The sequence below is a fragment of the Malurus melanocephalus genome, unplaced genomic scaffold (genome assembly GCF_030028575.1).
Source record: "Malurus melanocephalus ecotype Western Australia unplaced genomic scaffold, MMel_1.1 scaffold_483, whole genome shotgun sequence".
NCBI lineage: Eukaryota > Metazoa > Chordata > Aves > Passeriformes > Maluridae > Malurus > Malurus melanocephalus.
This window is the reverse complement of record NW_026623715.1, coordinates 441712-464932: the sequence shown is the minus strand read 5'-3', so window position 1 is coordinate 464932 and position 23221 is coordinate 441712. Positions and strand designations below refer to the sequence as shown.

The 23221-nt window shown below is 35.0% G+C and overlaps 1 protein-coding gene across 1 annotated transcript in view; it reads left to right on the top strand.

The window, feature by feature from the left end:
* The window catches only part of AKAP9 (A-kinase anchoring protein 9), a 106542-nt gene that overhangs the window by 59196 nt on the left and 24125 nt on the right, over positions 1–23221 (top strand). Inside the window, exons 21-30 of the mRNA XM_057380944.1 lie at positions 637–842; positions 7379–7590; positions 12732–12894; positions 15328–15540; positions 16735–16773; positions 17976–18208; positions 18841–18960; positions 22021–22197; positions 22309–22413; positions 22815–22967. Coding sequence (XP_057236927.1) covers positions 637–842; positions 7379–7590; positions 12732–12894; positions 15328–15540; positions 16735–16773; positions 17976–18208; positions 18841–18960; positions 22021–22197; positions 22309–22413; positions 22815–22967 — 1621 coding nt within the window. The remainder of the gene's footprint in view (positions 1–636; positions 843–7378; positions 7591–12731; positions 12895–15327; positions 15541–16734; positions 16774–17975; positions 18209–18840; positions 18961–22020; positions 22198–22308; positions 22414–22814; positions 22968–23221) is intronic.

Here is a 23221-nt window from a genome sequence, read left to right as displayed (position 1 = left end):
ACTGATGATAATGTACATATTTTGTTCTAGAAAACCATGTATCTCCGATTATGTACTTTAGGTTAAATAGTGTCTTATTTTTTATAAAGCCTAACCAAGTAATGGCATTGAGAATGAGACAAATCTTAGCCTATTTTACTATATATTATTGCACATGTTAAATCATAAACATTATTTATACACATATATTTATATATATATTGTATGTACATATGTGAATTAAGTTTATATKAGTATGATTGTTTTATTTTATAATCCCTTTTGACAATTCTGTAAYTTTTTTGATCTGTGTAGAGGAACAATCTTCTTAATTGTCATTTTGAGAAAAGGATAATTTTATAATGAATACCAGGCAAAAGTAGCCCTCTCCTTTAAAAGAATMACTAGATAAAATGCCAAGGTAAAAGTAGAAATATTGATAAATACTTTGACTTTTTACTTATTTTGTACAAAGAACTGGCTTTTTACACTAAKGCGTATGTAGTTTTTATATKATGTGGGATTTAGCCTTAAAAAAGAAATCCTAATTTTACTATTTCATCTACAAATCTTTTCTGGTTGAGCAGCTGTATAAGTGATAAAACCCACTTGGAAATCAGGGAAAAATCAGAGGATTGATTAGTTTCTGTCCTGCAGGCATGTTTTTCAGAAGGCTAATGAAAAGCTCATGAAGATTCTTTTAGAAGTTGTGAAGACRACTGTGGCAATGGAGGAGACAATTGGTCAGCATGTTCTTGGGTTACTGGATCGGTCTGGGAAAGTCCAGCCTTCCAAACAAGCTGGATGGGACATGGAGACAGAGGAGCCAATAAAACCCTGCATCCGTGTGGGTTATGAGAAAGGTATTGATTGTATGGTTTTGTATTTCATAAGGAATATTGTTTGCATACTTTAATTACATATTTAATTACCCTTACTTTCGACACTTTAAATTAAAATTCTGTAAAGGAAAAAAAAACCTCACAATCTATTTTTCATCTGAATGCATATGACATCTGTGCTTAAGAGACAACATTTCAGGAGTTGTCTAGGTCATGCCAGTTACAACTCACATCTAGGGTCCTGTTGCAAAGCCTGCAACAGAACGGGAAAGTGATTGAGAATTAAAAAAAAAAAGTTCCTGTTGAAGGTGGCAAAGAGAATGAAACATAGTTCCACAGCATCTTCTCCCACTTAGATCCTGTTCTGTGTGGATGGGGAATGGGAACTGGTGTCAACGGCTGTGTCTCCACCAGTGCACTAAAAGTACATAGGTACGTTSCTGGTCACTCAGCTGGCGTGGGACAAGCCTGTATATATATATATGTGCTTGTGGACTTCATTAGCTTCCTAAAGAGGTGGTTGCATGCAAATCCCATTTTGGACACAGTTCCAAGAACTTCTTAACTGCCAACRCTTGCCCATCAGCTTTTTCTAGGAGTGCTAGTTGGCACAAGACTAAAGGAACGTTTTGATGTTGTAGTTAGTCACATATCAATGTCTGAGAACTTTGCTGGGCTCTGTTTATTTTCTTGTGACTGCACGAGGATAGTATCTCTCCCTTTCTCTTTTGGGCAAGAGTAGGTGCTTCRTTGTATTGCCATTTAGGACCATTAAGGTTGTGCATATGCTGCCTGGATCTGGTGGGGAGGCAATGGGCAACAGATCAGCTCAGCCTGAAACACATTACATRTCTGGATTTGGCTGGAATTTTAACTACTGTGAATGAGAAAAAGAACTGGAAGTCATATACTACATTTCAGTATTAAGAAGTTATTACAGGATTTATTACAGGGTAATAATACAGCAGGTGCATAAAGGTGAACTTTAGCTCTTCCTTTCAAAATGTAGATTATTGCACTCTGGCTTTAAATATAGGTCACATTAAACCTCAGGGCAAGTTAAAGGTTGCATGAATTTGTAACACAGAGAACATGTTTTTCAGKTGATCACTCTTAAGGTTATCTGCAATGAAATGTATGAAGTTGTAGTCTAAAAATTCTTGGATTTTTTTTCAACTTAACAGCACTTTTATACTTGTACTGCTGTTTCCTTTAAAAAAACAACACTTTTGTTTTCTACCCATTTCACTGAATCTATTTGTGAGAAAAAATTATCTTTGGAAACTTCAGGATTTTTCCTCGAATAGTAGATTGAATAACTAAGCTTCTGGCCGTAGTTTTTGATGATTCCCTTTTTGCCTGCCCCTACACGTCAGTGTGTATACGTGTATGTGTCCCTAATTATTGTCATTAACAATTAACAATCTATTATGGATGATTTGCATTACATATATGTAGCAAAACACAGTTTAAAAGTCCATTTATTTGTCATTTTGGCTTACTTCTGGCTTTCATAATACTACTGTCTAAACACATAGCATGCCCTGTAATTGGAATGATTTGCTAATTTCTTGTGAAGTCTTCTGATGAAAGAATGCTCTCTTCAGGCAGAAGGAAGCTCTGTTCCATTCTGCTAGTGACAAGGGTTGACTGTTTTTACTCTGCTGTTTGCTATTACTGTATTTTGAAGATTCATGCAAGATTTCGCTATTCTGTAAGAGAGCAGATGTCTGTTCTGGTAATGGCCCTTCTTGGAACAGAGCAGCATTTGATCTGTTCACCTACCAGGTGTTTATTCCAGTATCCTTTCTGCAGTTTGCTTGCACTCAGAAATAACAATGAAGGAAGAAGTAACCAAAGTAAAAAGTGAAAATTAAAGAAGAGTCAAGCTTGCATCAGCTATAATGGCTGAATGTATGGTTTGTAATGTATCTTTGGAGTTCTATCCCCACTTCTCCTGTTTTTGCTCTCAGAATGATACAGCAGCATCCTTTCTGCCAGTAAGGTCATGCAGCCATAGTAGTAGTTGTACTGTTTCATCAGCTAAAGTATTTGATCTTTTTTCAAGTGCAGTTAGATGAGAAATTCTGCTAGTGTTTTCCAGCAATGGAACTCATGTTATTCATTTCCTATACTAACACAAAATGGCTTGAGGGGACAAATTCCAAAATATTTCCCCATTGTTTTATGGAAGTAAGAAATAGGTAGACACTGCATTTTTTTTTTTAACTGTGCATGTTATTGTGTTTTCTAGTACTTAGCCAAACAGATCTTCCTTTTTAATTAGTGAGGAAATCTGTAGAAATACATTTATACCTGTAAAAATCTAACAATAAAATAGTAAAGCAATGTGTTTATTGAAGTGAATTCTCTCTGACTTTCCGAACATAATCCATATTTATTAACAAGCAAACTCAGCTTATTGTTTTTTCTGAGTTTCAGCACTTTAAAAGCTTAATCATTAAGGTCATATACATGCAACTACACCTGATTTATAGAGCACATCACGGTTTATCTGGGACATTGACTGATTTATCTGCAAGCACAGGGTGTTATTTCTAGAAGAGTGAGTAAAGTTCAAATTTCAATCATATTACTGGAAGACAATGGCATTTGTGCCCAGTAATCTGGTGAGTTTACCTGGGTGGACAAACTGCAGTAATGCACGTTGCTCTGGAGAAGCCTGTGAAGTTATAGCATTCCTTGAATATTAAATGCTCTTGCCTGCCCTCTGAGCTCCTTATTTCTGAGCAGTGTACCAAGTGAAAGGTAGTAAATAGCTCAGCACTGCACTACCACAAAACTGACTTTTTGTTTTCAACTTGTAACCCCTAACMTTAATTYYTTARTAGAATCCCAGGAGTAAACTGAGATACTGGCTCCCTACACAATGCAAAATATGTATTGCTTCATAAATGTCAGTTGGCAGCTCATAAACAACTTCTGTATCTGAAACTTATGAGCAAGCACTGTATAATTAAGCACTTTTCTTAAGATTTAGTGGGCCATGACATCTGACGTGCTGAACTGCATGCTCTATGGCAAAGGAAACAATATAAACCATTGTTTCTTTGGCTGATTTTTTTTTTCATTGCAAGGAAAGAGTTTACACAAAGAGATGATAGTTTTACTTAGGCCAGTTATATTCCATTTATTATTTTGTATTCACTGAAAAACAAAATTGGAGGACAGAGAAATTTGATTTACTTCTGTTGGGCTGGGAGGTTGAACAGCATCAATAGAATAAACAAAATGGGGATTAGACATTCAGCTTCCAGGGGTGATTAATGAGACTGGACATTTCTATTTCTTGCCTTCATTGAAAATCTCATGGAAAGATGCTGTACTAAGGTGCTGTATACTAAGACCATTTTGAAGGGAAAAGGATACAGAGACTTTTATTGTGCCTTTAGGAAGACAATGTGAAACTGTGTTAATTTCAACTTTGTAGAAATGGGTTGCCAAYCCCAGGGTAAAAACAGAATTATTGTAAGTTTTTTGTGCATTTGATACTTTTTGGTTTTCTTTTGTTACTTTTGAAACTAGTAAGGTTTCCATGTGCCAAATAATACTTTCAAGGACAGCTCACTTTTTCTTTCCTAATTTTTTATAATTATGTTTTAGGTAAATTCTAATGTTTTATTTTGAGATATTGCATATAACAAAATGATATTTTAATGTGGATTTATTTTTTATTTATCCAGAAGAAATGGAAGGAATTACAAAAGAATTGTCATAAGCGTAACAGGAGTTGAAAGTCTTATTGTGAGTTCCTGGAGGCCAATTGGAACTGTTCTGATCACTGGCAAGAAGAAATAATAATATTAGTGATATTATTAGTATAAGAGACATATTCCAGACCTGGCTTTTAGAAGATTACATTCTGAACTGGCATCAGTGTTTTTAAGTTTTTCTCCAGAAGTTTCCAGACAGCCATTTCAGATGATTTTGCAACCAACTGCACATTTCTGCAGTCATTTTGCATAGTCTTTATTTCTGTATTTTACACACAATCATCATTGCACAATTCAGATGTACTCTCAAGCCAATAATTTACTGAAATAGAATGGTGACAGGACAGGAATTATGGGTTAAATGTGAAAAGGCAAACAGGAGCATTGCACAGATAATTTGTACTCCATCAGGAAAGAATTAGATCGTGCGGTAACTAATATGTCATTGTTTTATCTTGTTTATAGCTGTGCTACTGTACTGTGAGCTTTTATTTTGTGAGATCTCTGAAGCTAAGCAGGGTCTTACCTGGTCAGTTCTTAAGATGGGTGGCCTCCAAAGAGCATCAGGTGCTGCAGTAAGTGTGTTGGTGGCTCAGCAGGGAATATATTTTCCTTCAACTCAGTCTTTAATTAATACTTGGCACAACATTTGGAAATACTTATGCTCGATGTCCATCTCAAATGAAGGTCCTTTCTACTCTGAGGATATTAAAGCTTCTGCATCACTAGTGATATTTTGAAACACCCAAACCCAGCCCAGATTTGGGTGGTAGGAAATCAAAATGGTATTGAATAAAAAAATGTGAAATTGTTAACTTTGCAGCCTTCCTTATACGGCAGGAGGATGGAATATTAGGTTGTTATGGGAAAGTTATAAAATAAACCCATTGCAAAGTTCACTGTGCTGGCAGAAAATGACTGCTAGCCACTGCTAGGGTCATTCCATAACAGGAGTTTATGACTGAAGTTCCAAAGTGCAGTACTCAAAAGTGCTTTGAAATCCTGTGCAGATGAAAGGTGCCRTGTGAATGTATATCCTATTCATCTGGTTATTTGTTCCATTCATGCATATAGTGTGCTTCTGTTTTTCCTCTTTGGAGTGTGAAAACAGTTTGTAACATTATATCCCACATATCTAAAAGGAGATATGAAACAGTAATATAACTAGAAGAAAAAAGTTACTAAAAAATCTTGACAATTTTATCAGAAAAGTAAACAAAGTGAAACCTTCCCCCGTTAAAATCACTATAGATTAGTTTGTTGTGAATGGGTCATATATATGGTTACAAATAGTATTGTCAGAATACTTRCAGGTAGGAATGTGTCTTAAGTACACCAGGTGGTTAATCATGTTGCAGCTTGTTAAAAACAAACCTCAAAACTAGAATTTGACTTGCTTGCTTAGGTTCAAACAACATCAACAACAGYACTCATTTTGTGTCTGCCAGTGTTWTTTGCCTGCCTGGTTAGGAGTAAAAASAAGACCTAACTACATTTTTAAAGGCAATTTGTAAGATTGACCTGTTAAAATTTCAATTCAATTTCTGTAACTAAACAAACTGTTYTAGTTCAGCAGTCACAATTCGTGGAGTAACCAGGAACTTGAATTCAAAGTGTTGCAACTTCATTGCTAAACAGGCATTGACTATTCTTAATTCATCGAGTTATACTGCTGTTCTTGAAAAATAAGGTATTTTTTTAGAAAATCCTAAGCAAAATCATCTAATGSATACAAAAAGCACYGCRCCAAAATATTTATTTCATTTTAARTATGTTTCAGAAATATTCTTTATGYAAACTGTCATTTTAAAAAACTTTCCACAGTAGCATTTGGTTCTGAAATTTCAAATCTGTCAGCCTAAGGACATAACACTTCTTTATTTTTAAAAGACTTYATCAACAATAGTTTCTACTGTTACAGTGTATCTACTGTATTGTTCCTTCATACTGAGAGTGTGATTTTAAAACAACTCAAGACTTTGCTTTCACTTGCATTGCTTAAATACAGCCTTGAATTCTAAGTATGGCAGATTTCCTGCTGATTTTCTAGGTGAATGGCTATCAGCCTAATACCATAGRCAAACTCGGTATATCTGGCTTTTCAGAAAGAATGGAAAATGCCCTTAAATGGAATGAGACCTCAGGAAGATTGAGAAGTAGGCAGGTGCCAGGTGGCCCAGCAGCAGGGAGAGTTGCAGTCCTGCTGCACTGTACTTGATTTGTTCAGCTGCCCRTTTTAGTAAATGTTCAGTTCACTAATAACAGTGCTGAATATTGTTGTGCTGTATTCCAGTCTGTTTCTCCTAAGAAGCCGTCTGAATTGCRTGCGTGCCTTTCCTTTTAGTCAYTTGAGTTTGATTCACTTGAACACTTCTGTGTTAACACACAGGAACATAATTGGGTGTTGGTGAAACAGGGGCTGACAGCCTATTTCTGGTTTTGTTTGTTTAAAAAACTGATTTGTATTTTGAAGACAATCTTGCAAGTATTATTGCAAGTTATTTGAAGTAGTAAGGGTCACTGATTGTAAAAAAGGTTCCAAGATGAGCATCAGACACCCCAAGCATACTGAAAGTATGTCTAATATATTGTCTGTTAATATCTCCTTTTCTCTTGCACTTCTGCTTCTTTTTAATTAACACATTGTTTATCTTGTTYGTGTGAGTTTTAGTATGCAATATTTCCTTTTCTGTTTTTGTGACCAAGAGAAATATTTTAATCATTTTCAGACTTGTCTTTCCAATTGTAATCAGTTGTACAGKTTTTCATGTTTTRAATTGCTATGAGTCCATGTGAAAAGTTTACTCTATTTTTTTCTCCCAGAGTCCTGTTCCTCATATCATGGCAGTAGTATGGGAGATGATGACATTAACATGTGGTCAGGAGCAGCAGATGAAGGACTGCTGAGCCAGCATCTTGCMGAAAGTGGGATGGAAATAGATCCCGAAAATGAAGAGCTTATTCTGAATATTAGTTCACGACTGCAAGCGGCTGTTGAAAAGCTTCTGGAAGCTATCAATGAAACCTCAAATCAGGTGGGGTGATTTAATAGAGAAGCATTTTAAATTTTGTGTCTCAGTTGGAGTTTTTTCTTTATTTTTCTCGTGAATGTGTTCTCATAAGCCTAAAACCCACAGGCTCCTTTTGACAGCTGAAACAATGCTTCAGGTGCCTCCACCCAAAAAAAGGCTCCTTCAGCATGATTTTACTGATGCATTTAGTTTTCTGTTAGAAATCTGGTTTGGTCTGCAGAGGAAGCCTGAATTTGGTCATGCTTATCAATCTAGGGCAGTCTTTCATTGCTCATATGGATCATCTGCATTCTGCTGCAATCCAGAGATGGGACAGGAGGTGTCAGGATACATAGAGCTGGTCCTTGTGATGAGGGAGGATTAAGGGCAATTGTGCTTTATTCTGTTGACTAACATTTTAGTCAATTGACTGGCCAAAAAGGTGGAGTCCAAGGTCTCCTGCTGTCTTTTCCAAATATGATTTAAACATGGCCAATTAAGTGCATATCCACCTTGCTATCAGGCAAGGAGTCTCCATTCCAGCATTTATGTGAGTATGCAATTCAGGAATAGTACCCAAACAAGAGGCAGTTTGCTACTGGGGTACTTTGTATGATGGGATGTTAGTTCCTTTCTGGAGTACTGCCTTGTTAACTGAAATGGGAGCTATGTACCTAGCTCAGTTCAAACCACTGCTTAAATCGTGTGCTCTTCTTGTAGATTGTGTACATCTCAATTTGCAGATATCAAAATATTAACCTCTCTTAAGGAACTCAAACTTCGGAGTCAGCTCTTTAGTTTATTTGAGACTAGAATTCAAAGGCTACATTGTGTTTTATGCTACAGACCAATCTATTAGTTAACTTAGTAATACTGTTACTTAAACAATAAGTAATTGCTCTAAGTGTAAAATGTGTATATCATAAGTCTTGGAAGGAAGAAAAAAATCTGTGATCGTGAACATTATATGGTACTTCAACTGCTTAGTGCTTTAAAAGTATTTCAAAAATTTTGAAAGTTGCATTTGAAAAATTCTTCAAACATGAAGTTGGTACTCATCTTTTTGTAAAAAAAAAACAAATAAACCTGATTTGTGACTTACTAAAGTTAAAAGTAATTTAAATACAGGTTCTTGAAACCTACCTCTGGCCTATCTAAATAGCAATTAGTCTGGTGGATATTATAAATCAGTTTCTACATGGCATTTATTTGCAAACCTGTTCTGTAACAATTCTCTTCCCTTAAACATGAGTTCAGTTTAAAAAAGGTGTCTGGCTTTATGAGATCTTTTTTTCAGCTTAAGGCCTAGCATTTCATAATAACAAAAAAGAATACACAGATACTGCAACATATGGAGTTCTTAAAAAATACACTTAAACATTTGTAGGAAATCTCTCATTTAAAGAGGAGATGATAAAAAGAAAATTTCAAAGCTTTACAGTAACAAAGAACTCATGCTGTGATAATAACTGTATTGTCAATTCTTTATTCTGCTTAGTGCATTTTTTTTTCTGGACATTACTGATACAGTAGTTGTATACGTAGCCGTAAATTATTTTACTTTTGTGACTGATATTTTTACAGCAAGTATTTGGTTTTCATGATCCCAGTAAAAAGAGTGTATTCTAAGCAGGTTATTTTTATTTAATGTTAGTTGATTGAGGTTTATTTTTCCTTCATAGCTTTGTAGCTAAGATTTTGCCAACCAGCAAGAGAATTATGGCTCAAACATACACAGACATGTTTTTTCCATTAATATCGATTATACAAAGATGGGTTTATCCCTGATGATCATATATGTTTGGCTTTTTTTCCTTAAGTTACTAAAAAATTAATCTGTTTTCACATTTTCCCATAGTATAAATACTGACACCTCTCTGGCTCTTCTGTAGAGGAACTTCACAAGTGTTCACACTTGTCTGTTTTGCAATGTCTGGTGTGTGCGTACTGGATTATATACAGTTCTTGTGTATACCACAGGTATATAGGTGACTTGAAAATTATTTTAAAATATTCAGAAACTGAATACTTTTTTTTTTCTTAGTCTGCTATATTTTATAGTCTAAAACTGTTACGGGCAGAAAAGATTTTAACCTTTCCTCTAATCAGTTGTGTTGTGCATACAGACATGTACCCATTTCTTCAAATAAGCTTAAAAGAGTAAGAGAATACCTGGCAAAATCTTCAAAGTAACTGGATGAGACCTGTCTGAACCCATGCTTTCAGACCTGAAGTGCAGTTTGAAAGTGGAGGCAAGGCATATAGTGGGTGTATTAATTCAAATTCCACCTGCTGGTGTTATGTATAGGTAAATAAACTGGGCCACTCCCAGAACTCTTTCAGCTAGGAGATACTAGCAGGAAGCCATTAAACCAGCAGAGTTTGAGAARGTTCTTCCTGTTGAATTAACTCCAGGAACAAGGATGAATGCAAATGACWTAGCTGTATTTTTCTTTCATTTGCCGTAGTGGAGTTGGAAAATTTTTAGTTTCAGTTTTGTTAGCGTGCTTGTCTGCGGCAGCGTTCCTGTGCAGATAGAACAAAATTGTGCTTCYTTGCCTTGGAAATTACTTGCCAGCTGCTTCTGGAAGATTTCTGTTGCTTTTTCATGTGAAACTTCTCTAAGAAGGATTTTTGAGGAGTGACCATATGAAGTTTTCCTGGACTTCTTTATTTGGGATTAATCCACTTCTGAATTACTCTGCKTGAAATGTGATCTGAGGATTCCTGCTGATTCTGATGGGTTTGTCACTGACGGTGCTGATACGTGTCTTCAGACTGTTAAAGGCACATGTTCTGTTGCAAATTCCTGTCTGAAATTTCTAAAGCCAGCCTAGCTAGTGCAAAATACCCACAGGACAGTTGAGAAGACAGCAAGAGCAATATTTTTGGAATGGATTCTTACCGCACCTACTGGGCATCTAATCTGTTTAGTGGTTTGTGGACTGAAGGCCAAGAAGAAGATACATACGAGGTTGAATCTCGTGTGCCTTTACCACATCCTTTTCCTTTCACTGAACACTTGGATGAGAATAATTCTGTAGTTGTAAATACTTCAATTTTTCACTTCAGCCACAAAAAAAATGGACACATTTTAAAAGTTGTCTCTAAAATCTCCTTGCCTACACCTCCCTATTCAGTAAGTATACAAGTTTTTAAAAGAAATTAAGTTTAAATAGAAGGGAAGGCAGTGAAACTTATCTCTGTTGTACTGCTGACAGGCCCTTTTYCTAGTCACTTTTCAGTGGGCACTGAAAAAGCCTTAATTATATAATTCTCTGATCATTTCTTGCCAAAGAAGTTTATCAGAAATATGATACCATATTTATCACAGAAATATGTTAAATTCCAGATATTTGAGATCTGCTTTTAAAGCACTGCATTGTTACTTATTACATTGCATTTTTCTCACTGAGARTAATTCACACTGGGGGAGAGACTGCTGTCCAAGTTGTTCCTTTTTAGCTTTGGTGCAATGACTAGTAACAGTAACTAGCACAAGCTTGCAGATTGCTTCCAGTAATCCCTTGGAGAAACTCTTAAAAAATCTTAAAAATCTTGCTCTTAAAAAATCATGTTTGTGTTTGTAYTTCTTTTTGGTATTGCCCTGTGAGAATTGCTATTACTAAAAAAAAGCTGCAGAATAATTTTTATTCTGAGTTTTAACTGGAATGTTTCATGAATTTCAGGAAGCTGCTTTTCAGTTGTCTAGGAACAGTAAATCTATCATATGTTTCCATTTTATCCAAGATGGGTCTTTCATTAAGCACTTGAAAATAAAAGGATAAAGTAAGAGTGCTCTGTAATTTTTAAAAATATCTCAGACTAGTGCAGATATTGCAGTATTTGCTGTATTTAGTTGCAGTATTTAGACCTTTCTTTAACCCCTATCAGAATAAATAATTAACATGAACATATTAGTGATGTTCATCTGAAAAGGAATGCTGTAGAAATCAAGTCTTTTAAATTCAGTTTATTATAAAAGAGTATTGGTTATTCAGATTATTCTTCTAAAAGTATAAGTAGGTAATTTTGTGTGCACTGTTCTATTAAACCTTTCTTAACCCATTTTTCTGAGCTATTAAAGCAAACTCCTCATATTCATGAGGTTAGCTGGAGTTGGTGAGAAAGCTTTTATTTTTTAAGAAATTGAGAGACAGAATATATTATGGAAACTGTATATGCCACTCTCAAATATCTGCCAAAAATTAAAATGAAAAAAAAAAGCAAACAACAAAAAAACAAAGGAGCAGAAAACACGTTATTTAATTTTCTGTCATAGTTCTTATTCAAAATAAATTGTCTTATTTTGAATACAAGCCAGACAAAGAACTCATGCAGAGTTCAGCCCTAACTTTTGTCCCTCAGAGAGGTGGCTGTCAACTATAAATGTTAATAGTTGAGAAGCAAAAATTTTGGTAATTGATTTCAGTTTGCTGTTATCTTAGGTGGACGTTTTGTGTAATCAAAAGTTGTGCTTTTGTAATTCTAATCTTTAGTAGTTTTGAAATTATCATTTTTGGTATGTCTAAACTATAAATATGCGATTTTATGTGACCTGGGTTTCCAGTACTTCAGGATAGTGGCACAGTGAGACACTGCTGCATGTGTGTTAGTGCATGTTAAGTATTAATGCAYCAGACAAGTGGAGAAGAATAAAAAAAATCCTTAGTAGTTCTGCTAGATGGATACAGTTGGAAGAAGCATTGCTCTACTCCCTTATTGGCTCAAATGTGCAAGACACTCAAAAATCACATTTTCCTGGTGTTCTCATCTATCTTAATAAGGCTTCTGGTGGTTTTATGCAATGTTTTTTAGCCATTCAAAGTATGTGGTGGTTGATAGCTTACTCATATTTRGTGCAAAACTCATGTGTAAACAAGGGTGAATCTACTGTAAACTCATAAATCAGGAATTACCGGAACAAAGACACGGATTTAGCCAGGTGGCTCATGGAGTTCACGACACTGACAAAGCCTGTTTGCTTTGACTATTGTAAGTCAGTCTTCATCTTGTGCTTTGCAAGTGAATGTTCAATAAGGATTTTATCTAATGTCTGCTGAAGTTATGTCAGACTTCCCATTGCACTGTAAAGCAACTGTTCRTTAAATAGGGATGATAAAATAGGTGTTTATCTAATTTCTGTATTTTTTTTCCTGTGGTAGCTTGAACATGCTAAAGTTACTCAGACAGAACTCATGCGAGAGTCCTTCAAAAAGCAACAAGARGCCACAGAATTTATCAGGTATCAGGAAGAGCTGCAAGAACGACTTAATGAGGAAACCAAAGCCAGAGAGCAGCTGGCTTTGGAGCTTAGTAAAGCTGAAGGTGAGTAATTTTTTGAGGAGTTGTTGAACTTTGCACCCACTTACTTATTAATAGGGTCAGGAAATTGCAAATGTGATCAGTTTCTTGGTGAATTTTAGAATGTTATCAGCCTTGGGTATTGTTATGGACATGATGACCCCTGAAGGTCCCTACCAACATCAACCACACTGTGATTCTGTTTCCAATTTTGACTCACTTATTGTCTGAAAGTATGAGTGACAATATTAAAAATAATAGGTTGTGATGTGTTTGGATTCTCAAAATTAATTTATTTAATCATAGCGTATTTTTTTGTGCGACAAGCTTAAATGTTAACAACTTAAAATCAAGCATAGTTGAGGCTGGAAGGCACCTCTGGAGAACCCTTTCTTGTAGGGTCTTGCAACAACAGAAATCCGATAATCTTTTCTGACATCAGGAAAATATGTTCAGATCTGACAGACATTTTATTTGTTCTCTTGTTTCGAGCTATCCTAACATTTCTACCGTTATCTCTAATTACCATCTGGAAAAGATGCAAAAAACACCTGCATTATAGGTACGATCTCTGTAATAGTAAGCAAAAAAGATAGTTTTGATAGTTTGAAATTTGGCAGACTTCTCTGCTTCGAAGTGGGAACATATAGTTTGATAGCCAAATGTTACTCCTGGAGAATGCTACCCTGCCAGGATTCCTCTTCTTTTTACACAGAGAGATAATCCATCATGATTTCACGTGCTATTAATGGCTAGGACACACATAAGCTGAAAAGCAGTGCAGGTTCTTAAGCCATGTGTCTGAAATGTGGTGTACAGGACAGTTGGTGGCCTGTCAGTTCCCACAGCATAAATATCGTGTGTCAGCTGCAGCAGTGCTGGCTGCAATATTTCAGTAGCTTTAGCAAAACCAGAATGGGTGAAAATTGATTTCAGAGGGAATAGATTCAAATCTGAAATAGACATGACTATTTTTTTTTTTTCAAGATAAAGTTAAGAGTGAAAAAAATTGTTTAAAACATGTCTTAACATGCAAAAATATTAACTCTTCCACAAGATATGAATGGCCTAAGAATTTATGTTCTGAGACGGATGGACTTATAAAATGTTTAGTATTAAGAATTTCAGAATGTAGGCAGCTTTATGCTGCTCCTTTCTTTGGAGGATAATTTTGTCTTGATAGAAATTTTATTCACAACTCTTCAATAATGAAGTAAAAGAAGCCTAATACATTAGGACAGAACAGCTGTGTTGATTTGGTTCATGAACAGTTCTAGAATATAATATACAGAATTAGATGTTAGTTTTAGCCCTTGGTAAGTAAATTGCACAGTTGAGCTTGTAAGCTAGGTGCTTTTGAAATTAATGCACTTCTAACTGACTGGCACGTTTTTTTTGTTGGTGTTGATATAAATAAACAAAGATGCCATTGAACTTTTATTTAATTTCTGCCCACTGAACTGAGTTGTGAGCATACTCTACATAAACTACATTCTTTTATCAAATTCCTTGGGTAGGTATGCAGAACAATATTAATTTTACATCTGATGATGCTTGGTTTTCTCTTGAGATAAAATGTGTCATTTGTGATCATTTCTTTCTTATCACAAAAACTGCTGTAGCTGAGACATTTTCAAACCCCTTGTGTTTTAGTGGTGTCAGATATGACTTAACTGATGTGATGGAAAAGCTAATGCAAATTTGTTCACTGAATTCTGACAACTTCCATTACATCTTAAAAAAAGAAAAAAAAAACCTGTCAGAAGTAAATACCACAGCCTGTGATTTTAGCAGACTTCATTGATCATGACTTTTTTTATGGGAAGGTGCATTTCCTTTAACCTGGGAATGCCCTTTCAACCTCAAATCTGTAAAGTACTCATTCTGAACAGCATCTAATGTGGTRGAATAACTACTGGAGTTTGTGTTGTCTCAAATTTTTGAAACACTATTGATGGTATTACTCATTCAGTRTCTTCTGTTTCAATATTCAGTCCTATACCTCGTGTTCTCTGTGAATCCAAGTCTGGGGAAAAAAAATGAGTCTACAGTATTAACAAATGGAAATATTTTTAGTTTTTCTACATTCTTAAGACAGGGTAAAATCCATTTTAATACTAAATCAAGACTAGATTTATAGTGATTTATACTGAATTTATTTAAATTTCTTATTTCTCCTGTGTTCATTACATATGTATTTTTCCTTGGCTTTGGAGTTCCTGTTTGCTCCAGAGGTTTTATGCTGAGTAAAATTTAAGAGCTATATTTGGTGTTCTGTATCTTTCCCGTAATTTGTTCATCATGAAAGGATAGCAAGGACAGGAGAAGAAATTGTCAGGTGTTGAGCATCTAACATGCATGTGCATGCGTATCAGAATACAGTAGTGACTTCAACAAGAAAAAAAAACCCTGGTTTTGATATTGTATTAAATCTGCCTCCAAATTGATGTTTTTCAGGCCTCATTGATGGTTATGCAGATGAGAAAGCGTTTCTGGAAAAACAACTCCAGGAAAAAGTAGATGTAATTGACCATCTTGAGCAAGAGCTGCTGTGTACAGGTAACAAATTGCAGGAGTTAGAGGCTGAACAGCAGCAGGTCCAGGAAGAAAAGGAATTACTCTCCAGACAGAAGGACGCCATGAGAGCAGATGCGGGGCCAGTAGAGCAGCGTATGTATTCATCACARTTTTTCTATGAGATTTCTTTATACTTTCAAATAAAATAAAGTAGTCTTGGCAAAGGCTTCTTCCCATTGCCTTTGTGATCACTAATAAAAATGTGGTAGGGCCAAATGCGATATTTTCACCCCTGTTGCATAATGTTAGCATGATAACTTTTCTTGATATTTAAACAAGGAATGACTGAATTTGTAGAAGTGTTGAGAAATTGTGTTATTCTTTAAGCCAGAAAAGGCTTTATCTCCAAAAATCTGCTTTTATTTAGATTACCACTCGAGATGGAATAGCAGCAATGGATAAAAATACTGTTTAAATACTTTCCAAACAGACTTTAAGACTAGGAMGCATTCTCACCAGAACGTGATTGCACTACATGTGATAGCTGTATTTATTTTAGGCACAGAAGATAAACTTTTCTCATAAATTCCTTTTCAGGAAGAATAGCACAACAGTTACATGATAAGGAAAGCCTTTTATCTACCAGTAATGAAAACTTTCAGCCCTGATGGTGAAAATCTYAGATATATACCATTTCAATGTAATCTAACTAACTGCTTACTCAAAAAAAGCATTTACCCTCATAAAGTAAATGTGTCTTTTAATTCTTCCTTAAACTAATAACTGAAATTAATATTTCATGTTKGAGAGGGGAAGAAAATTAGAGCACTGGTTTCAAGAAGTACTGATCTTTCAAGGATTGCAGTGCTTACATTGTAAATAASAGGATGAGGTTATCATTTTATTTAAGTGCTAAATATTTATACCTATTTATAATATTGCTTTTCTTATACATTACATATCTCATGYCTTTGCAATTTCCTGCAATTTTCTGTAACAATGAAATTTTAAGAGCAACCTCCTGCTTCCTACTCTGTAGTAAAGAAGATGCTTGTCTATGATTCCACTTCAGTTATTTGTTGAATGGTTTAGGCTTTTAAATATTTTTAAGTTATTTTCGTGTATAAGAGCTGTAAGGATAMTTCTATAAATATTTCTAGGTACTTATATCATGCATACCAGAATAACTTGCCACATTCCCTAAGTTATCTCAACAACTTTGTCATTAAATGCCACATCTATCTTTGGCTTCATTTTCTCTTACATTGTTGCACCACAAGAAAACTATAGCTGGCATGTGAATTACTTTGCTTCTTTTTTTTGTTTTCTCTCTCTCTATTCTCCTAGGCCTAGTAGATGCTGCAATCGATGCAGCTTCCCAAGCAGGTGTGTTTGTATGTTGCATGGCCAATCTGTAACTGGGTGGAAGACTTACACGTACTGACATTGTTAATCAGGATTATTGGGCTTTTGGCTTACTGACGTTACTTGTAATTCTTACTGGCCTGCAGCTTTGATGTTGTATTTCATACTCGGTTCTACATTTTGCTAACAACATTTCTTATAATTTCTAAAACATAATAAGCAAATTCRTCAATAACCATCATCTTATTCACCTATGAATTACAGTTACTTAGATGGAAGGGATATTTTTGTAGCCTTTTATTCCTTTTTATTTCCAAATACAGCTGAGTCATTCACTGTGATAATTAAACATTTTATTGTATTGAAATATAATGGTTACCTAGAAATGAGAATTGGTTAAATATGATGTAAGATGATGGTGCCTGAAGGATCTTTCTTCTCTAGTGAAAGTAAATTTTATTGTTTCTGTGTAAATATCAATCCTGTTTTTAAGGTTCTCTAAAATTAAGTGCACTGTGCTGTTCGGGATTTACCTCRAGGGGTTTGTACGGTTCATTAATGGGTACTTCAGTGGGCTGTGGCTTAAGAGTCTTAGAGTGGTTTGGGGCTTTCCTGTATATGTGCTTGCTGGCTTTTTCATGATGAGTCAAAATTGAGCATTCATGCAGTCGCTGATTTGCAAGCTCCAGTTGCAGGTCAGTAATTTTCCTTTCTGTCTGCCCAGCTACCTCGCTAAGTCTTTCAATATTTCCCTCAAATTATTTAAATGTATCACATTAAATAATGAAGTCTGGGAGTGGATTGATTTTACTGGCAATGGGGATGAGAAGAGGGTTGGGTTTTCTGTGCATCATTGTTAATTCCTGTCCTGATTCTAGCTGTGGTTTGACCCCATGCATTTTCTTTTCTTTTTGATTGTATAAAGGCCTTTTAAGTGTTATGAAACTTAAACAGGGAAGTGATCTGATACAGCTTCAGTAACAGTCCTTTGAAGACTAACTAAAGGATAGTCATTCTAATACGAATTTGCTTCAGTCATTGTCATCATTATTTCTCAGAAGAAAATATTTTCAAATAAAAAAAAAAAAAAACCAAACTAAAAAAAACCCAAGCCAGTTCACATCCTTCTGCAGATTACAGCATGGATACCTTGGGGAGTGGTTTTGCTTCATTAACATTACTTACTATTCGTACCTAAAAGTAGATGCTTTTATTATACTCAGAATTACTGGAGGAAACAGAAAAGCTAATGAAGGAAAAAATTGAAGTACAACGTCAAGCTGAAAAAGAGTATGATGACCTTCAGAAGCAAGTTAAAGTTTTGGAAATAGACTTGGAAGAACAGGTCAATCGTTTCATAGAGCTAGAACAAGAGAAAAATGCAGAACTAATGGACTTAAGGCAGCAAAACCAGGCCTTGGAGAAGCAGCTTGAGAAAACAAGAAAATTTCTAGATGTAAGTATGGTAAAAWGCAGATTTTRTGAAGGTGGTACTGAGGTGGTACTGGTACTGAGGTTTGCTTCAGGGGAAAATGCCAATTTTTTCAGCTTTAGAGCGAATGTAAGCAGATGATAATAACAATGTTGTAGGTTCCAACCCAAGAATTTAATAACATTTTASAAGTTTAAAATTAATTGGAGGTGCTTGCTTAGGACAGCTCTGTATTTCAAGCAATTTATAGTTACTTTTTTTGATGGCTCTTCATCACTATTAACAGAGTTAATTTCTCTTTTGAATTTCTGTTTATTTTACATTTATCAAAGACGAACATTAGGGATGAAATTGTAAAATATTTTCTTTCTTTCTTTCATTTGTGTAGTATACCTGGAACAGAAGAAATAAACCAGTCATTTTTGTGAAATATTACTTGACATGTCTCTACTGTGCTATTTTTTTAAATTAAAAAACATGAAATTTATTGTCCCAAATGATAAATATGTTAATGGTAGCTGCAATAGGTTCTCCTACCTTAAAAATACTGACATACTGTCAGCRCCTCACATTAAAGCAAGTAAGAAGTAATGATACACTTAACTTGGATGGTTTTTTAATCAAATGGTGTATCCACATAATTTCTTAACTTTCAGGAGCAAGCAATTGACCGAGAGCACGAGAGAGATGTATTCCAGCAAGAAATACAGAAACTGGAACAACAGCTTAAGGTTCCCCAAAGGATTCAGCCTGTCAATGAACATCAAACCAGAGAGGTAACACATTTTATTACTTCTGCTYAATGAATATAAATGACAGGTTGACAGCTGTTAAGATATTATAAGCTATTGTATGGTGTACCTACTCTGCACCCATTTGCAAGCCAGGAAAGTAAATCCTCTGAGGCTGAAGGGTAAAGTGTGAGGGAAAGTGGTGAAAYTGTGTTTTGRGGATWTTTTTAGGCTGTTTGGTTTTAGTAGCAGACATACAGAAACTTCTTCACTTTTGATAAGACTCTGTCCTATAACTTAACTTAGAAAACCCACAGTTCTCAAAATCTCATGGAAATATGCAGGACTATTTTAACCATTTTACATGTTCTTTTGATGGTTTTTGACATCCTGTTTATAGCACAGGTACACCACTGAGGGAATTGAGTTACTGAGGTTTAACACTTGAGTTGTTGTAGTACTCTACACCTGAACCTCCCCAGAGAAATCTGTTGACACTGGAACAACTGTAGTGACCATAGAACAGCAGCTCAAGGGAATCACAGAAAACTCTGTGAAGAGTCAGGAAGTGGGAGCAGTGCAAGTGCTATATATTATAGCATTGTTTTTGCAGATTTTGTTTGACAAACTGTTAGTTAATGAAATTACATTTTATTTTTTGTGGGTTTTCTTGTGTACTGCTTTTTGATCAAGGCTGATACTTGTGCATGATTTTCTTCCTTTGTTTTCAGTATTAAAATGCCTTCTATTAGGTTAGACTATCATTTTCAAATCAAAGGTCTTACTGGAGTAGTTCAGTTGCTGTAATTAAATTCTTAAATATTAGTGAGATTTAGTATTCTGTATTGTATAAAATAGTTGATGGTGTCCCTACCTGTGGCAGGTGTGTTGGAACTAGGTGATCCATAAAGTCCCTTCCAACACAAATCATTTTACAATTCTAGGATGTAGTTTAGTACTGCAGGTAGTAATGGGACATAAATCAATATATGTGAGATGTGAGTGTCAAAGTACTTATTTATTTAGAATTTTCAGGGCTAGAACTTTATTTCTTGGGGTTTCTAAATATATTTTAATACAAAGGTTTTCTAGAAATATGACAAAAGTTTTCAGTGAGTACTATGTGATACAGTTGTCATGAGCCACTATGAACAATGAATCTTCTGGAATTAGTTGGGTACGTGTTAAACAAAACATACAGAGCAATTCTGCGTTCATTTCCTTCTGTTGCTAAGMGTGTGCACATTCCACTCCTGCTGACATATTGCACAGATGGAGGTGGCACTAGCACATTTAATTTTCCTGAATCAAAGATGTTTGTTTTGGGTTCATCTTGTTACATGTCTGCTAGTTATTTGCAGCATGGAGAGYATGTGAATTCCTGGTTAAAATTTTCATGTTAAAAAAAAAATTCTCCCAAGAAAAATTCAAATTTGATAGCATAATAAAAATGGTCGTATTTTCCTGTTCAGAACCTATATGTAAAAATCATCCTGATTTATATGTACATAYACACATATGTTATACTCTTAAGTTGGCAGATATGCTACAATGGAAATTTACAATATGCTGTAATAAGAAAGACACCTGTAACTGTAATTAAGATTTTGAAATTTGTATTTAATGTTTTTAAATTAGAACTTTTTGGTAGGTAGGAAGACAGTAAGATAATGTGTGCAAGCACCATAGATGTAGCAGCTGATTTAGATATGGGTGATGTTAAATGTGATACACTAGAAATTATAGGCAGGACTTTCAATTATGTATTAGATTGGCATTTATCTTATCAAATACAGTACATAGTCTTACTAYATAGTATATTTTGATGTCACAATGTTCCTTGAAATATTTTGTAAATATACATATTTTCATTATTTATCGTGCTTTTGAGAGAGCTGTTCTGGTTTTTGTAGTTGTACATTTTTTTAAAACCTCTTCTGCTTTGTAGGAATGCCTTGAGCATTTTCAGTTGATAATTTGTTTCTTACTGTTGTTTCAGCTTTGTCAAATTATTCCAGGGACGGTTGTCAGAGTCTGCTCTAGACTTGATTTTCATTTTTCCATTTCTCTCTCAGGACTTTTCTGAGGTCACTTCAGACTGTGATGTTACTCATGGATGGATAACGTCAATAATACCATCCTGTCAGCTTTATGTTCTGGTCCTCTTCTCTCCTATCTCTTGAAATGCTTTGAGTCTTCTACCTTTTGGCTACATCGTAACTTCCTAATTGTAAATACTGAAATCAGTTTCTTGAGTGGGACAAAGATTGCTTTCCCTGTCTCTTGCTCAGTTGCCTAGTTTTGCTCAGGTCTTAACCCAGTACATCATACTATGGATTTGTTAGGCATCTTTCTTATCTGTAATTTCAATTAATAATTCCTGAAATACAGGTAGAAATGGATAGATATCACTATCTCTGCTACTTCAGTTAATCTCTTAATGTGTTGTTTCTGAGATACATACACCTGACCTATTGAGATTCAGAATGTTTTATTTGGATGTTTTGTCCCCCATAGAAAATGAAATTATTGCATCCATGACATCTAGTTGGTCCCATTTAAGGAACACAGCAAGGAAACAAAGTTTCCTGTCTTTTTTGATTTATGTATAGCAATTCTCTTCAATGTTGAGTTTTAAAATATTTCTGTTTGTCATTAATCAGCTCCTTCTTTTGAGTATTCTTTTGAATAATTTTGTCACAGATTTTTAGAACTATGATTTTCCTCAGAGACAAATAGCATCTTGGCCATTGAGTCAAGACATTCCATCCRTAGATGGTAAAGGCATCATTTTAGTGAGCTGCATAGGAATGTTGTGCTGCTTGCTTTTAACTGACTACAGAGTCTGAWGGCTTCAGAGGGACAAGATCAGTTCTAGAGAGTAGGCAATGTGGCACAGAACATACCAYTTCTTAAATAATGCTGTTTGTTGGATGTAGTACTACAATATTCTGACTGTACATTCTGTTTCACCTAAAGAGTAAGAGTTTCGCTATGGGAGAAAAAGAGGAATRTTTTCTTCCTGTCAAAAATGCATGGTGTTGCTATTGCTAGCAAACTCTTCYAGTGTAGTATAATATAATAATCTTGCCATATTGCCACCAGGTTGAACAGTTAACAAATCATCTTAAAGAAAAAACAGACAAATGCAGTGAGCTTTTGCTCTCTAAGGAGCAGCTTCAGAGAGATATACAAGAACGAAATGAAGAAATTGAGAAGCTAGAATGCAGGATAAGAGAACTGGAGCAAGCCTTAATCATCAGTGCAGACAACTTGCAAAAGGTATTGCTTGGTTGAAATTTATCAAAGATTTGCTACTTTCTTATTTTCTTGAGACCAAAATAGTGGTTTATCTTTAAATCTGATAACTATTAATATTATTTCTATTTAAAGATGGAGGAAAGGAAACAGTTTGGCACCATCATAGTGAAGGGAGAGYTACCTCTTGAAGTACAGCTACAAGCTGAACGAGAAGCTGTGGACAGAAAGGAGAAGGAGGTAAAATGCCTGTAAAAAGTTTCACGTTTCCACTTATATTTTGATTTGCCAGGTTTTGCTTTTTGTTGAGTTTAGTAAACTCTRCAAATGAAATTTTTTACAGTTAGAGACACAGCAGTCCAAATCCCTTTGAAATTCTCTTGTGATCTGATAGTTGTTGTGTGTTAATATCTATGTTCCTGAAATAAAACTTTGGCCCAATTAAGAAAAATTTCATGGCAATTCCAACTGATTTTTTTAGTAGTGTTTAAAATTCCATTCAGTTTAAGGACTCAGAATGTCAGGGGGTACGCATTCTTTTGTTTGTCCATAGCTCTAGACATTGTAGTTGAAATTACGAACATTTAATTTTTGGTATGGCTGCCTACTCCTTTTCCTTCTCCTTTTGTCTGGAAACATAGGTCTCGAACCTTGAGGAACAATTGGAGCAGTTTCGAGAGGAGCTAGAAAATAAAAATGAAGAAGTTCAGCAACTGCACATGCAGCTAGAAATTCAGCGAAAGGAGTCCACTACACACTTGCAAGAACTTGAACAAGAGAACAAATTATTTAAGGTAACTGTGTAACAGAGAAGCCTAGAGATTTATTCTCCTTCCTCCACAGAAATAAATTCTTGGAAAATGTGAAGACACCAAATTCTTCTCTTTCTCAAGCRTTCCACCGTTCAACTTCCCCAAATATTGTAAAGATCATATGATTACCTCTCATTTAATTTGTTTATTTTAATTCCACATCTGAAATACTCATACAKGAATATGCAGAARATGYTATGTACAATTGTAACATGTTTTGGGTTTTTTTTTTTGGC